We start from the raw sequence: 16,890 nt of genomic DNA on the forward strand, positions 1-16,890 counted from the left end.
CCCATATCAGCCCGAAGGTGACTCAGGGCAGCGTACAAATCGGCACAATTAGATGCCATATAAAAGTACATACATCGGTTAAAAACAAAAAAAAATAACATTACAAACATTTAAAAACTGTAAAAACAATAACAATAACAATAAAAATTCTAAAAACTATGTCTTCTTGTTCAAATCCTCAACCGTTCCATCGTCTTAGCCGTTCCTAGTTCACATTCCAATTTGAGTTTATCTGGTCATGCTGAAGTTCCAAACGCTTGCTCAAAGAGCCAGCTTTTCACTCTTTTTCGAAAGGTCAGGAGGGAGGGAGCCAATCTAATATTCCTAGGCAGGGAGTTCCACAGCCAAGGGGCCACCACTGAGAGGGTCCCAGATGTGCCTGTGAAGCAGGCGGGATCGAGAGCAGGGCCTCCTCAAACGATCTCAACTTCCTGGAGAGTTCATAGGGATAAGCTGGGCCGGAACCGTTTAGGGCTTACAGGTTATACAAGTAGGTTACACATATTTTCCTTAGATATGTATCTTAAATGTATGGAGGAAGTAATGCTACCCCTCTATTCTGCTTTGGTTAGACCTCACCTGGAATATTGTGTCCAGAGGAGGGCGACTAAAATGATCAAGGGTCTGGAGAACAAGCAATATGAGGAGTGGCTTAAGGAGCTGGGCATGTTTAGCCTGAAGAAGAGAAGGCTGAGAGGAGATATGATAGCCATGCATAAATATGTGAGAGGAAGCCACAGGGAGGAGGGAGTAAGCTTGTTTTCTGCTTCCTTGCAGACTAGGACGCAGAACAATGGCTTCAAACTACAAGAGAGGAGATTCCATCGGAACATCAGGAAGAACTTTCTGACTGTGAGAGCCGTTCAGCAGTGGAACTCTCTGCCCCGGAGTGTGGTGGAGGCTCCTTCTTTGGAAGCTTTTAAACAGAGGCTGGATGGCCATCTGTCGGGGGTGATTTGAATGCAATATCCCTGCTTCTTGGCAAGGGGTTGGACTGGATGGCCCATGAGGTCTCTTCCAACTCTTTGATTCTATGATTCTATGAGGACTGAAGATATGGGGCTGTATTGAACTATTCCCAGCAGAAGTTGTCATGTGCAGGCTAATTCACACTTCCTATTGGAAGAAAGTACTGAGATATAATAATATACACAAGGGAGGCAAAGGAAATTTACTCCAGAGACTCTAGACAGATTGCAGATCCCTTTATGTGTTTACCAGCTGGCACCCTCAGTGTACACAAGCCAACCTGCTAATTAAAGTTGCACTCTCCAACTGCTCAGATTTGGCCGAACCTGGAGAATATCAAGTCTTTTCATTAACAAAAATTGAATCATTCATTCTTTTTCATCCTTCATATGCTACCAACGCATTCTGAAATTAACTATGTTACCAAAGAGTTAAAGATAATGTGGCTTCATTAAAAAAATAATGATTAAGATCGAAATATGAACTCTAAAAACACATTCATAAAATTGGAAGGAGTGATTATTCACATGCAACAACCTCCACCGTTAGTTCTTTTTCATCATTCCTAATGAGATTGTCACCTGTATTCATTCCAAAAAGCATGCTTAACCAATAAAGAAAGATGGTCAAGTGGCACACGCATTTGCCATGACCTTTCTTGACGGGTCGCAAACCAAAATTTGAAACCATGGATGCATTGAACTCAGCTGGCATGACAAATCAAAATGGTGCTAACAAGTAAAACTGAAGATGATGAACACGTGCATTCCATTGATTCCCAAGGGAGGTAGAAGGGGTTACCTGGACAGCCCAGAAATACACATTACCTGCTGCCTCTGGTACGCAGAGAACGTCCTTTCAAGGTCTTCAAGGTCCAGCACCTTAAACACTCGGCCATCATCAATGCCAGTCCACACGGTGCCTTCCAGCTTGTTCTAGACACAGAGAGAAAATAGGCAGAAGAGGGAAGAAATGTCAATGTATTGTCGAAGGCTTTCATGGCTGGAATCACTGGGTTGTTGCAGGTTTTTTTGGGCTATATGGCCATGGTCTAGAGGCATTTTCTCCTGACATTTCGCCTGCATCTATGGCAAGCATCCTCAGAGATAGTGAGGATGCTTGCCATAGATGCAGGCGAAACGTCAGGAGAAAATGCCTCTACACCATGGCCATATAGCCCAAAAAAACCTACAACAACCCGAAGAAATGTCACTTTTGGCTATGTTCCACATTTTTAGTTAATTTAAATAAAAGTTACTGATACATTTATAGACAGCAATTTTCATAAAACCATCCCCTGTAAAAAAAAACAACAACAAATGACCTTGGGTGTATACAACTAATGTGGTATACTGATTCGAGCATTAGACCACGACTCTAGAAATGAGGTTTGAATTCTTTCTAGACCATGAAAACACATTGACCTTGGGCAAGCCACACTCTCACAGCCTTAGAGAAAGGCAAGGACAAGCCCTTCTGCCCAAATTTGGTCAAAAACAAGAGCATCCCCATGACAGATTTGTCTTAGGGCAGGCCCTCACAACTTGCAGCCCTCTGGTCAAAAACAACAATAGCTCCATGACAGATTTGTCTTAGGGCAGATCTCTAGCCCTCCAGGTATTTGGGCCTCCAACTCCCAGATGCTCTAGCCAGTTTGTTCAATGGCCAGGAATTTTGGGAACTGAAGTCCAAAACACCTGAAAGGCTGCAGATTGTGCAGGCCTGCCTTAGGGTCACACTATGTTGACATCAACCTGAAGATGCTTAACAACAATAACTGACCCACTAAGAACATCCAACCAATGCTACGTTCAGCAAAGGACAAGAGGGATCCTCTCACCTCTGCAGGAGTCTATTATATACCATGCAGCTGTGGACAAATCTATATAGGGGCCACCAAACACAGACACAAATCAAAGAACATGAAAGGCACTGCAGACTAATTCAACCTGAGAAGTCAGCCATAGCAGAGCACCTGATGAACCAACCTGGACACAGCATATAATTTGAGAATACAGAAACGCTGGACCACTCCAACAACTACCATGTCAGGCTGCACAGAGAAGCCATTGAAATCCACATGCATGTGGACAATTTCAACAGAAAGGAAGAAACCATGAAAATGAACAAAATCTGGCTATCAGTATTTAAAAAACTCTAAAATCCAGACAATAAATAAAGACAGGGAGCTCAGGACAAGAAGCAATCAGGAACAGCTTATCACCTGTCAACAAAGGATTCCCCCAGGCAGTAAGAAGCCAGACTTTGAAAACTGCTTGGCCAACTGAAACATTTCCAACAGACCTCACAACCTCTGAGGATGCCTGCCATAGATGCAGGCAAAATGTCAGGAGAGAATGCTTCTAGAACACTGCCATGCAGCCTGAAAAACTTACAACAATCCAATAACCAAGAAAACCAGATGCCAAGTAACATAGCTATAACTTTCACTTCAATTTCAAGCAAATTAATTTTGGCACCTATGAAGCATGATCCAGGAGATATAATGAGCAAAAGAGGATGATTAACATGATAAACAGATATACTAAATGAATTAAAACTAAATTTTAGGTTGGGCATGCCAAAGGAAATTCAACATATCAATCAATGTGGAAGTTTTGCAAGATGAAGGAAGGCAAAGGCAAACCTGCACTGAATAAAATTTGCCAAGATAACCTCCTCTGCCACAAGTCAGAAAAATACATGAAGCATACAACAACAAAATGTAGACATGCGTGTACGTCATAGCAGGAACATAGGATACATTTTTGGAAAGGGTGGGATAGAGAGATGCAGTGAACCAAGCCAATTGCTCCAAATGTCTAAGACATTTGCCCATGGTTGGTAGAAGATTTAAATGAAGGGTTGGATCACAGGGTTGCTGTGAGTTTTCTGGGCTGTTTGGCCATATTCCAGAAGCATTCTCTCCTGACGTTTCGCTTACATCTATAGCAGGCCCTCTCAGAGGTTGTGAGGTTTGTTGGAAACAAGGCAAGAGAGAGAGAGGGAGAGACTACTAATTGAACATGGACATACAGCTCACAGCAACCCAGTGATTTTGGCAATAAAAACCTTCGACAACACGGTTGGATGACAGTTTCTGATGTTTATGCCGATTAGGGTTGATGGAATTAAAGAGTCTAAAGGCCACAGATTCTCCATCCCTGTGTGATGGAATTGAAATTGCATGATGCTCAATTGAACTGAAGTTCTGACATAATTGAAATGTGCCTTACCTCAGGGAGCTTGCACCAATTGAAGGACTTCAGGGCGTTTGTGGGCTGTGGGATGTTTTTCTTCTTGAGTCCCAGCCCCAGCGGGGCTCCTGGAGCCGGAGGCAGTCCTCCCAGTGGAGGGGGTCCTGGTGGAGGCGGGGGGCCACCCGGAGGAGGCGGTGGTGGAGGTGGCGGTGGGAGGAATCCTCCTGGAGGTGGAGGTGGTGGAGGAACCGGGAGGAGAGACCCCAAAGCGGCCGTAGGTAACGGGCCCCCGGGAGCACCAGGAGGCAAAGGCGGGCCCCCAGGTACTGGAGCACAGATCGCTCTCTGCAAGAACAAGCAACAGGAGAAAGATACAGTCAAGATAAGGGATGTAGGCCAGGCATGGGCAAACTTTGGCCCATTCAAGTATTTTGGACTTCAACTCTCACAAATCCTAACAGCTGGTAGGCTGTTAGGAATTGTGGGAGTTGAAGTCCAGAACACCTGGAGGGCCAAAGTTTGGGGGTGACTCTATGGCAGGGGTCTGGGGTGACTCTATGGCAGGCCTGGGTAAACTTTGGTCTTCCCAGACACTGATCAATGCTTGCAGTCATGCTTGCAGTCATATCTTTGTCATTAGTATGTAAACTCACCAAGCTAAGAAGCACTATTGTCTATGGGAGCATCTACTCCAGGCATGGGCAAACTTTGGCCCTCCAGGTGTTTTAGACTTCAAATACCTTGGAGGTGTCTACCGGCAATGCCGGCTCTACAGCTCAGAAATGGAGATGAGCACCAACCCCCAGAGTTGGACACGACTGGACTTTATATCAGGGGGAAACCTTTACGTTCACCGATTCTATTCTATTCTATAGTATGGAAACCATTGCTGATGTCAATTCTCATAACCTCTATTGCAGTGGTTCTCAACCTGGGGTCCCCACATGTTTTTGGCCTTCAACTCCCAGAAATCCAAACAGCTGGTAAACTGGCTGGGATTTCTGGAAGTTGTAGGCCAAAACACCTGGGGATCCACAGGTTGAGAACCACTGCTCTATTGCTATCTGCTGCAGGATGGAGGCGACCTGATCCTGATCCATCCCCTTTTCCCACAATGGTTTGCGTTGGACATCATTTGTTGGCCACTCTCACCACAAAACGCAGTGCTGTTTTGGGGTTTGGACAAAACTCCAGAGCAGCCCCAGACTTTACTCAATGTAGGGCTAAACTGGTTCAGTTCAGTTCTTCACCCCGCATTAAGAACCATAGGTCCTTCAATGTTGTCTGGACAATCGGGTTTAACTTCTGGACTGTTTTGGGTTATAGAGCTGGTGTAAACAAGTCCTCAGGCACGTCCTTATTTTCAGAATGAGAATAATTTTCTGTGTTTGTGGCCTCAAACCCCATTTTTAAGTCAACCCCCTGCAGCAAGTGGTCTTAAAATAGTATGGAAATCTGGCCCATTTTCCTTGTACCCAGGAATGACGAAGAGAACCCATTCCGTGGCCTCACCCTGCTGAGTTCGTGGATCTGTGCCGTGAGGTCTACCACTTGCTGTTTGGCTTGTTTATGCTCCGATAGTTCTTTCTCAAGTTTCTCCTTCATCTTGTTCAAGGTCTGCATCATCTCCTCTTTCTCCTGGGCCTTGGCGTCACACTCCCGTTCCTTCTTTTCCAACTTCTGCTGGAGTTCATGATGTTCTTTTGAAAAGGAAAAAAGAAGGTTTGACACATCTTTCTCCACAATACTAATTACAGTGTGACTTTTTAAATCCACGGATTTGATATCCAACACTCTAAATCCACGGATTTGATATCCAACACTCTAAATCCACGGATTTGATATCCAACACTCTAAATCCACGGATCTGATATCCATTACCTCTCCCCAGAAGTGGTGGGGAGAGTGGTATTCTATTCTATGTTTCCCACCCAAGCATACCACAGGATAGCACTGAAGTACTTACGGAGACCTACAAATGGATGTGTTTTGAGACCCCAGGTCCTCCACTGTGAAAATATAGTGTTTGCTAGGCATGTGCAATCCATGGCTCTAAATGGTTCTAAAGTACTTACAAAACTAAAATTCTGGTGGTGAAAACTAGGGGGCGCTGGTGCTTTGCTTCTACAGTGTTGCTAAAGTTCTGGTGGTGAAAATTTCAGAACACTAACAAAACTTCCAAAATGTCATTATAAATGGCAGTTCCTAGTTGGTTCTGTCATAAAAATAACCAATAATGAAATAATTGTGCCAGAGCGCAGTCTGTTCAGCGCCTTCCAAGTCGCCCAGTCCTCTGTGTGCCCAGGGGGGAGTCTCTCATCTGGTATCACCCATGAATTGAGGTGCTGGGTTTGGGCCTGCCACTTTTGGACTCTCGCTTGCTGGGGTGTCTCTGTAGATCTAAGAAAACTATTTCTAGATTTAAGTTGTTGACGTGCTGGCTGATACCCAAACAGGGGATGAGCTGGAGATGTCTCTGGCTTGGTCCTTTCACTATTGGCTGCTACTTCCCAGGGGATGTCAGGTGGTGCAATACCGGATAAGCAGTGTAATTTCTCCAGTGGTGTAGGGCACAGACACCCCGTGATAATGCGGCATGTCTCATTAAGAGCCACATCCACTGTTTTAGTGTGGTGAGATGTGTTCCACACTGGGCATGCATACTCAGCAGCAGAGTAGCACAGCGCAAGGGCAGATGTCTTCACTGTATCTGGTTGTGATCCCCAGGTTGTGCCAGTCAGCTTTCATATGATATTGTTTCTAGCGCCCACTTTTTGCTTGATGTTCATGCAGTGCTTCTTGTAGGTAAGAGCGAGCTGATGTGATCCATCCAATGAAATTTTCTGAATAAGCACCCCAAATAACAAAATCAAATCTAAAGTTGTCCAAAATCTGATTCGTAACCCTTTTGGTACTAATGTTGGAGAGTGGTTCCTGGTCAAAGTGGTCCCTGGTCAAAAAAAAAAGGTTGGGAATCACTGGTGTAGATGCATTCAATGACTTCAGAATTAGACCTCGACTGTTCTTTCCCTTCCAACTTCTTTTTCAAGAGGGACCTTACACAAAGCTTTTGTTCATGATTATCCTACAGCTGCTTTTGTTTCCTGTACAGATTGAGCATCCTTTATTCCGAATAACAAACTCCAAAATACTCCAAAAATCCCCAAAATTTCAGTTAAGATGGTGACACTTTTCCAGAGTTCAATGTACCTTGTTATGAAAATTATTACAACTATTGTGCATAAAACTACCTTTTAGGCTGTATGTACATGAAACATAAATTAATTTCTTGTTTAGGTGGCTTCCCATTTCCAAGATATTTTGTTATGCGTGTAAAAGCAAATGCAGGTATTCCTAAATCTGGAAAAAACTTCGAATCTGAAGCATTTTGGGGAATAGATACCCAACCTGTATATGATGCCACATCTATGCCATGTTGCCATGGTTATTGATGGTGCAGCTGGTTGGGAGTCAGGTGCATTAAAATCATTATTGCCCGAGAGGTCATGAGTTCGAAGCCAATCTGGGTTGGAGTGTTGACAAGCAAGCATTTGTCTAGCGTGCTGTCGACCTTTGAAGCCTGAATTATTATTATTATTATTATTATTATTATTATTATTATTATTATCTTTATTTGTACCCCGCTAGCATATCCCGAAGGACTCGATGCGGCTTACAAAAGCCAAGGCCTCAACAAATAATAGCATAACAAATACAACTGAAAGCAAAAGCAAAAACATTAAAGCAAAACAATAGAACAACAAAACAATACACCATAACACAATAAAAACTAGGGTCGGGTCAAGTAATGGGTACAGATTAAAAAATGCTGGGTGTGACAGGTGATATGTCGGATTTCAGGGTAAGTGCAATGTGCAGAGAATCTTAAAACTCTAATAAAGTGCATCTGGGACATAATGCTGGAGTTTCTTATTCTGGAAAGGCACATCGGAATAGCCAGGTCTTCAAGCTCTTCCTAAAGAGTGCCAACGTGGGGGCTAGTGTAATGTCTTTGGGGAGGGTGTTCCAAAGTCGGGGGGCAACCACAGAAAAGGCCCTGTCCCTCGTCCCCACCAAACGCGCCTGCGACGCAGGAGGGATCGCGAGCAGGGCTTCTCCGGATGAACAAAGGGAACGCGTGGGCTCATAATTGGAGATGTGGTCACGCAGGTAGGCAGGTCCCAAACCATTTAGGGCTTTGTAGGTGAGCACCTGCACCTTGAATTGGGTTCAGAAGGTAAACGGCAGCCAATGGAGCTCCTTAAACAGGAGGGTTGACCTCTCTTTGTAAGGAGCACCAGTTAGTGTTGAAAGACAGTTGCATCTGTCAAGTAGGAAATGTAGGTACCGTTTATACGGGGAGGCTAATTTAACTAATTTACAATGCCATAAAACTTTCCAGCAGCGTGCAAAAGAATGAGGAAGTACTGTATCTGTGTCACAAGTGGATGGTGGCGCAACAGCTCCCCCAGTGGCCAGAATTCAAAAAGGATACCCTCAAGAAGCTGGACAGTTAAATAGCCTTTGTGTCTCTGTCTATATATGTTGTGTGTCTATGGCATTGAATGTTTGCCATGTATATGTGCGTTGTAATCCACCCTGAGTCCCTTGCGGGGTGAGAAGGGTGGAATGTAAATACTGTAAATAAATAAATAAATAAATACATAATCCACTGATTGCGTACTCCATCCACCTTGAACCCATCCTTCTTTAGGAAGCGCCAGAAAGTATAACAAAAACACATTTCCCCCACTCACCTTTTCTCATTTTTTCCGCTTGTTCTTTCCATTGTTTCACTTCATTTTCGTTCACCAACCTAGAAAAGAAGAGAGTCGTGATTCCCTCCGGAAAACAATAAGCACCGCACATTTTGCAAGAACAAGGCTCCCCCCAAAAAATGAGGATTAAGCAAATCCCAGAAGATTGTCTCCATATGTATTGGTCTTAATTAGTTCATCTCCCTCCCGCGAAATATTTCACAATGGCAACAGCAGGTTTCGGTTCGTTCATCCCTACCTTGAACACAATTGGATTTCATTAAGTATTCCCAGATTTTTCAAAGAGCAGTTATTCAGCGAACAAAAGAGACTAGGAAGATGTGGTCAGATGGAAAATACTAACTAAAATGAATATTACCCATCAAGGGTTGAAAAGTTTAGCTATGAAATGTTGGAAATGAAAGGCATGGAATCCTCTCAAGTTACTTTCAAGATGGCAGCTCTAATGCTTGACTAGCAGCACGTGATTCAATTTACGCGATTGGTCAATACACTGATTGGCGGGAACTCTGAATATATTTTAATGTTTTTTAATTAGGAATTTTTAAATAGTGTTTATATTTAATCCTGTTTAATGCTGCCATATTTGTATGTTTAAAATTGCATGCTGATGCTTTTATGTTAAGACCTCACTACCTCTGAGGATGCTTGCCACAGATGCAGGCGAAACGTCAGGAGAGAATGCCTCTAGAACATGGCCATATAGCCCGAAAAAACCTACAACAACCCAGTGATTCCGGCCATGAAAGCCTTTGACAATACTTTTATGTTAAGCTGCTTTTGAGTCTCCTTTGGGAGATACAAAGTGGGGTATAAATAAATAATAATATGATTGGCGGGAGAGGAAGGGAATAAAACTTTCTTTCCCCGAAGAGATCTTCCATAGTTCTAGTGAACAATCAAAAATTTATTTGGCAATTAATCTTATTTATTGGTTGATTTTGAACTTTTATAGGACATAAAAGTTGATTTCTAATTTAATATTTTCTTATTTGGAAATTAATCTTATTTATTTAATATTATCTAATTTTTTTTAACAGGAAATAACGGCTGATTTCTAATTTAAATGTCTTCAAAATATTTTAGAAAAGAAAGCAGTCTTTCAGACCCAACTGGCCATAATACAGCTGATCTTCCACACTTACATGTTTGACTTTTGTGGATTTGATTATTTGTGGTTTTCGTTAAAATGTTATCTAAGGGAATGACTAGGGTCCCTTCTACACTACTATATAATCCAGGATACCAAAGCAGATAATCCACATTATCTGCATTGAACTGGATTATTTGAGTCTACATCTCTATATAATCCAGTTCAAAGCAGATAATCTGGGTTTTATATGGCAGTGTCGATGGCCTAGGTCCTCCAGTGCAACACTATGGTCAACCTCCGGTGGAAGATCTAGTGAGCTGGAATACTGATTCTTAAATTGTGGGTTCCCAATCCCAAATGGAGTCCTTTTAGCTCAATGATGGGGTCATGACAAATTTGGCAAGGGTAAAAGGTTCATGAATGTCACCCATTTACACAAATCTGTTAGCAACTAAGTGCAGTGTTTACAGAGGAGTTTGCAGAAAATGCTTCAGCTGTGCTCTACACAAAGGAAAATAGGCTTGTTTAGCTAGCCATGCAAACACTAGCTTAGTATTAGTAAGTGTTTCATTTTATACCTATATTATATACCTGGGGTCATGTAAAAAAAAAATCTCAGGTGGAAAAAGATCATGAGTGGGGAAAAACTAAGGAGCCCTAGAGAACACCTCTCTAGGAGGACCTAGAACATCATATTGAAGAATCTAGAACATTCTCCAGGAATTTCTAGGTTCTCCAATGTAATTTTATGGCCAAGCAGAAAGTAATTTTTTTTAAATCACTTATTTTTACTTTTATGAAATATGAAATGTGGAAAGCTAAATGTCAGTGATTAGAGGTAATGTACTAATGAAGTCTAGTTGTTTAAGAGCCAGGCGTCACCCATTCTGTATCTTTGCATTTCATTTTTTCTGCCAAGATACTCCACTTTGGCAGAAAAAATGAAATGCAAAGATACAGAATGGGGGACGATGCCTGGCTCGAGAGCAGTACGTGTGAAAAAGATCTTGGAGTCCTCGTGGACAACAAGTTAAACATGAGCCAACAATGTGATGTGGCGGCAAAAAAAGCCAATGGGATTTTGGTCTGCATCAATAGGAGCATAGTGTCTAGATCTAAGGAAGTAATGCTACCCCTCTATTCTGCTTTGGTTAGACCACATCTGGAATATTGTGTCCAATTCTGGGCACCACAATTCAAGAGAGATGTTGACAAGCTGGAATGTGTCCAGAGGAGGGCGACTAAAATGATCAAGGGTCTGGAGAACAAGCCCTATGAGGAGTGGCTTAGTGAACTGGGCATGTTTAGCCTGAAGAAGAGAAGGCTGAGAGGAGATATGATAACCATGTATAAATATGTGAGAGGAAGCCACAGGGAGGAGGGAGCAAGCTTGTTTTCTGCTTCCTTGGAGACTAGGACGCGGAACAATGGCTTCAAACTACAAGAGAGGAGATTCTATCTGAACATTAGGAAGAACTTCCTGACTGTGAGAGCCGTTCAGCAGTGGAACTCTCTGCCCCGGAGTGTGGTGGAGGCTCCTTCTTTGGAAGCTTTTAAGCAGAGGCTGGATGGCCATTTGTCAGGGGTGATTTGAATGCAATATTCCTGCTTCTTGGCAGGGGTTGGACTGGATGGCCCATGAGGTCTCTTCCAACTCTTTGATTCTATGATTCTATGAGGAACAGACCCCATAGTGCAGTGCTTCTCAACATGTTGGTCCCCAGATGTTTTGGGCTATAACTCTGAGAAATCCCAACCAGCTTACTGGGAGTTGAAGGCCAAAACATCTGGAGACCCACAGGTTGAGAGCCTCTTCCATACTGCCTTCTTGCCCTGCATTATAGGCTCCCACAAGATGAAACATTGACCATGGCAGAAAACAAGATGGAATACCACAACTGCCTTTGATGGGATTACTCTGGTTCATGTTCTTTATGCTAGAAGGGGGCTTGGTTACTACACTTTAGCCCAGGCATTGGTCATCTCTGGCTCTCCAGATGTTTTGGACTTCAACTTTTACCATTCCTTACAGCCTACTGGCTTGCCCAGGCATGCTCTAGCCCCCAAAGCCACAAAACAGGAAATGATATTGGACAAAAATACACAAAACAAAAGAACACCCAAATCAAAAGAAATGTCTAATTCTAGCATTTCAAAAAGAGAGGACGAAGAACTTACATTCGGACAACATTTTTAATATTAAAGTTCTCCAAGGGTGTCGAGTCCGGGTCCTGCCCTTTGTCGTTTTGAATAACTATTTGTTGAATAATACGGTCCAGCAGCAACCAGTACTGAACGGTGTTGCCATTTCTCTTATCTAAAAAGGAGAAGAAGAATGAAAAAGGGTGATGAGCAAAGCAAATTGTGTCAACATACACACACAAAGGCTTATTATTATTATTATTATCCTGATTTCCTCTTTTATATTCAGGTCTGTGGCAATGGCGAAGGAGACAAATTGAAGTATTTTCCCTCTAAATGAGAAATCTGCTCCCCAATAAAATTGTCTCTAGCATTACAAGCATGAGACTCTGATAACACTATGTAACACATTTTTTTGTTCCTGGGTTATAAATGCTATTTCCTAATTGGTCTTATCATTAAAAAGAATTTATTTGTTTATTTATTTACTTTATTTCTATACTGCTTTTCTCAATGCTTTGCATTGAATGTTTGTTATAGTCCCAAGTTTCAGGGACTCTGCAGATAGGTGGCTTCTTTTGGCTGCAATCATAGGGCAAGCCACCTGTCAATTATCGTTAGGTTCCCTCAGGCGACTCAAAGCAGTGAACATCAATACAAAACATCACAAAACAAGTATAGGGCAATTAAAAACGATTATAACATAACTCATTAACATCAGTATAACAATCATTAGCGCCTCAACAGTAAAATCAGAATCCAGTCTCATCATCCATTGTCTGAACGGATCTCCCTCTACATCCCATCTCGAAGTTTAAGATCTTCTGGAGAGGCCCTGATCTCGACTCCGCCACTGTCACAAGTGAGGATGGCGGGGACGAGGAGCAGGGCCTTCTCAGTGGTGGCACCCCACCTGTGGAACTCACTCCCCGGGGAGATTAGATCGGCGACTTCCCTCCTGGCATTTAGGAAAAGACTGAAGACTTGGCTGTGGGACCAAGCTTTTGGTCATTCTGATAACTAATTTAAGGATCTGACGTTAGACAAGGACAAATGGAATGAAATGGATACTTGGACTCCGAACCCTGAGCTTGAGATTGTTTATGAGATTGTTTTATTATTTTATTATGCATTGATGTTTTAATTTAATTGTTGAACTGTTTTTGTAATTTGTATTGCTGTCAGTAGTCTGGGCATCTAATTGTGCCCCTCTGTAAGCCGCCCTGAGTCCCCCCCGGGGTGAGAAGGGCGGGGTATAAGTAATTGAAATAAATGAAATAAAAAAAATATTCCGCATTCCTATGTTCAATTACACTGTTTAATCAAATGCATATCTGAACAGCCAGGTCTTCACTTTCCTCCGAAACGCCAGCAGGGAGGGGCCCAATCTTATATCTGCAGGCAGGGCGTTACCACAGCCGAGGGGCCACCACTGAGAAGGCTCTGTCTCTCGTCCCCGCCAAGCACGCCTGTGATGCAGGCAGGATAGAGAGCAGGGCCTCCCCAGATGATCTTAGTGTCCTAATCGGTTCATAGGAGGAAATGCATTTGGAGAGGTAAGTAGGGCCAGAACCGTTTATATTGTAGCGAGGGAGAGAGACTATTTCTTATTAAAGAGAAACCCTCTTTGCTCTTATTATAGTAATTAAGAACATGGAAAAAGCTTATTAAACTGCCAAAATTTGTTTTTGTGGGAGGGACATCCTGTTATAGCACATTTTGCTATAGTTTTTCAATCTCATCGAGTCTCAATCTACATCAATTTGAACATGAGGAAGAACTTCCTGGCTGTGAGAGCTGTTCAGCAGTGGAACTCTCTGCCCCAGAGTGTGGTGGAGGCTCCTTCTTTGGAGGCTTTTAAACAGAGGCTGGATGGTTATCTGTCGGGAGTGCTTTGAATGTAGATGGGACCGTAGTTATTTGAGCATTCAATTAGGACTCCAGGAAACCAATTAGGACTCCAGGAGTTCGAATCCCAGCTCAGCAATGGGAACCCACTGCATGAGCTTGAGAAAAATACTTCCTCAGCATCAAAGGAAAACAATGACAAACTTCCTCTGAAGATATTGTGTCAAGAAAACCCTGCCATAATTTGTACAATGCAATAACAACAAGTAATGGAATAGGCCTCCCCTTCAGATACATTAGTTACTGGACTCTGGCCAAATAATTTTAGTGGTAAAGTGGCTCTATAAACTGCTATTAGTTGTCATGTCTGCACAATTGCTCGGCTATATTGAAGAATGCATGACTGTATTTGAAAATCCAACAGAAATACTGCATCCAGCCATTAATGCAGGTTAATGCAAGCCTCTTGGGAAGCTGTTTGTTGCTAGTCTTGGCCACAATGTGCCCTTAGCTCCAGTGAGAATTAACCCAGATTAATTGGGTAAATGTAAATAAAGCTTCGGTTATCAGTTATCACTCCCATTATTTCCTTCTCTGGAAGCTTTTAAACTGTGGTTGGATGGCCATCCGTTGACAATATTTTGGTAGTAACTTACTGCATGGTAAGGGGTGGGGCTGGATGGCCTTTGGGGTCTCTTTCCAACTTTATAATGCTACTATCTTGGGAACCCGGAAGTGCCCTGGTTATTTGAAAAAGGCATTGTTTGTTTTGGGGTGTTAGGTAATATAATTGAGTTACTGGGTTGTTGTAGGTTTCTCAGGCTATATGGCCATGTTCTAGAAGCATTCTCTCCTGACGTTTTGCCTGCATCTATGGCAAGCATCCTCAGAGGATGCTTGCCATAGATGCAGGTGAAACGTCAGGAGAGAATGCTTCTAGAACATGGCCATATAGTCCGAAAAAACTACAACAATCCAGTGATTCCTGTCATTAAAGCCTTCGACAATACATCATTGAGTAAAACTATTTATTAGGAAAAATCCAGTCTTTGATTTGGTTTTTTTAATGAATGCTCTCATTTGAAAATGCATAATGATGTGGGTGAACTACAATTCCCAGAATCGTGGGACAATCCTCCCCAATCTAAGCCTGTATGCACAGTTGGCCATGTTGTGTGTGTGTGTGCCAAGTTTGGTCCAGATCTGTTGTCAGCTGGGTTCAATGCTCTTGGGAGGAGGGGGGAGGCACAGTGCTCTGCCATGATGCAGGATGAACTACAACTTCTATCCTGTTGAATCAGTCCCCCAAACCCCTCCAGTCTGTTCAGCTGCTGATCAATTCCTCTGTGTTTGCTGTGTGCCTTAGGAAAGGGTAGGAAAGGGTTAGGGGAGAGGCAATGGGCAGCGTCGTGCAAATTCTACACAAGGAACCCTGGGATGCCAGCCTGCGGTATCTAGGATGAAATTCTCCCTGAATGAAAAGCATTCCTTGGGAGTTGTTGTTGTTGTTGTTGTTGTTGTTGTATATCAGCCCATTCAGTCTGTGATTGTGTCTGATGTTCATGTTGATATTCATGAAGGGAATGGGGATGTTGAACCGGTTCCTGGGCCAGGGTCTCTTGGATTTTTGGGACAAGGGGTCGCTTGGGCCTGAATGGAGTTTAAAAGAGGGTCCTGAGCTGCTGCAAGAGGGTTCTCAAGGTCCCAGGCTTGGGAAAGGGAAATGTATGTATGTATAAGGGAGCCGCCGGTGGTGTAGTGGGTTAAACCGCTGAGCTTGTTGACTAAAAGGTCTGGGGAGCGGCATGAGCTTCCGCTGTCAGCCCCAGCTTCTGTTAACCTAGCAGTTCAAAAACATGCAAATGTGAGTAGATCAATAGGGACTGCTCCAGCGGGAAGGTAACAGCGCTCCATGCAGTCATGCCGGCCACATGACCTTGCAGATGTCTACGGACAATGCCGGCTCTTTGGCTTAGAAATGGAGATGAGCACCACGCAACAGAGTCAGACATGACTGGACTTAATGTCAGGGGAAATATGATGTTTTAATGACGGTCTGTAATATTGATGTTGGAAACCGGCCGAGTCCCTCGAATGGAGGTGAGAAGACCGGTATACAAAACTACCAAATAAATAAATGAATAAATAAAACCTTTACCTTTACCTATGTATGTAAAGATAGATGTGCAGGATACCAAAACAGGACTAGAAGAAGAATGCAAATGCAGTCTTACAGGAAAGAGAGGCCAGAGAGGGTGGTAACTAAAAATATAGCAAAGTCCCCGGTCCTGTTCAACATCTTTATTAATGACTTAGATGAAGGGCTAGAAGGCATGATCATCAAGTTTGCAGATGACACCAAATTGGGAGGGAGAGCCAATACTCCAGAGGACAGGAGCAGGATTCAAAACAATCTTGACAGATTAGAGAGATGAATGGCCGAAACTAACAAAATGAAGTTCAACAGTGACAAATGCAAGATACTCCACTTTGGCAGAAAAAATGAAATGCAAAGATACAGAATGGGTGACGCCTGGCTCGAGAGCAGTACGTGTGAAAAAGATCTTGGAGTCCTCGTGGACAACAAGTTAAACATGAGCCAACAATGTGATGTGGCGGCAAAAAAAGCCAATGGGATTTTGGCCTGCATCAATAGGAGCATAGTGTCTAGATCTAAGGAAGTAATGCTACCCCTCTATTCTGCTTTGGTTAGACCACATCTGGAATATTGTGTCCAATTCTGGGCACCACAATTCAAGAGAGATATTGACAAGCTGGAATGTGTCCAGAGGAGGGCGACTAAAAAGAGTCTGGAGAACAAGCCCTATGAGGAGCGGCTTAGGGAACTGGGCATGGTTAG

The 16,890-nt window shown here is 43.0% G+C and overlaps 1 protein-coding gene across 2 annotated transcripts in view; it reads right to left on the reverse strand.

Annotated features, from left to right (window-relative positions):
- Positions 1-16,890, reverse strand: part of DAAM1 (dishevelled associated activator of morphogenesis 1) — a 287,972-nt gene that overhangs the window by 59,328 nt on the left and 211,754 nt on the right. For both annotated transcript variants that reach the window (XM_067463067.1, XM_067463068.1), the window contains exons 11-15: positions 12,219-12,357; positions 8,927-8,985; positions 5,682-5,869; positions 4,206-4,514; positions 1,797-1,904 (exon numbers count right to left, since the gene is read on the reverse strand). In XM_067463067.1, coding sequence (XP_067319168.1) covers positions 1,797-1,904; positions 4,206-4,514; positions 5,682-5,869; positions 8,927-8,985; positions 12,219-12,357 — 803 coding nt within the window. The remainder of the gene's footprint in view (positions 1-1,796; positions 1,905-4,205; positions 4,515-5,681; positions 5,870-8,926; positions 8,986-12,218; positions 12,358-16,890) is intronic.

The sequence above is a fragment of the Anolis sagrei genome, chromosome 1, assembly GCF_037176765.1.
Source record: "Anolis sagrei isolate rAnoSag1 chromosome 1, rAnoSag1.mat, whole genome shotgun sequence".
Lineage (NCBI taxonomy): Eukaryota > Metazoa > Chordata > Lepidosauria > Squamata > Dactyloidae > Anolis > Anolis sagrei.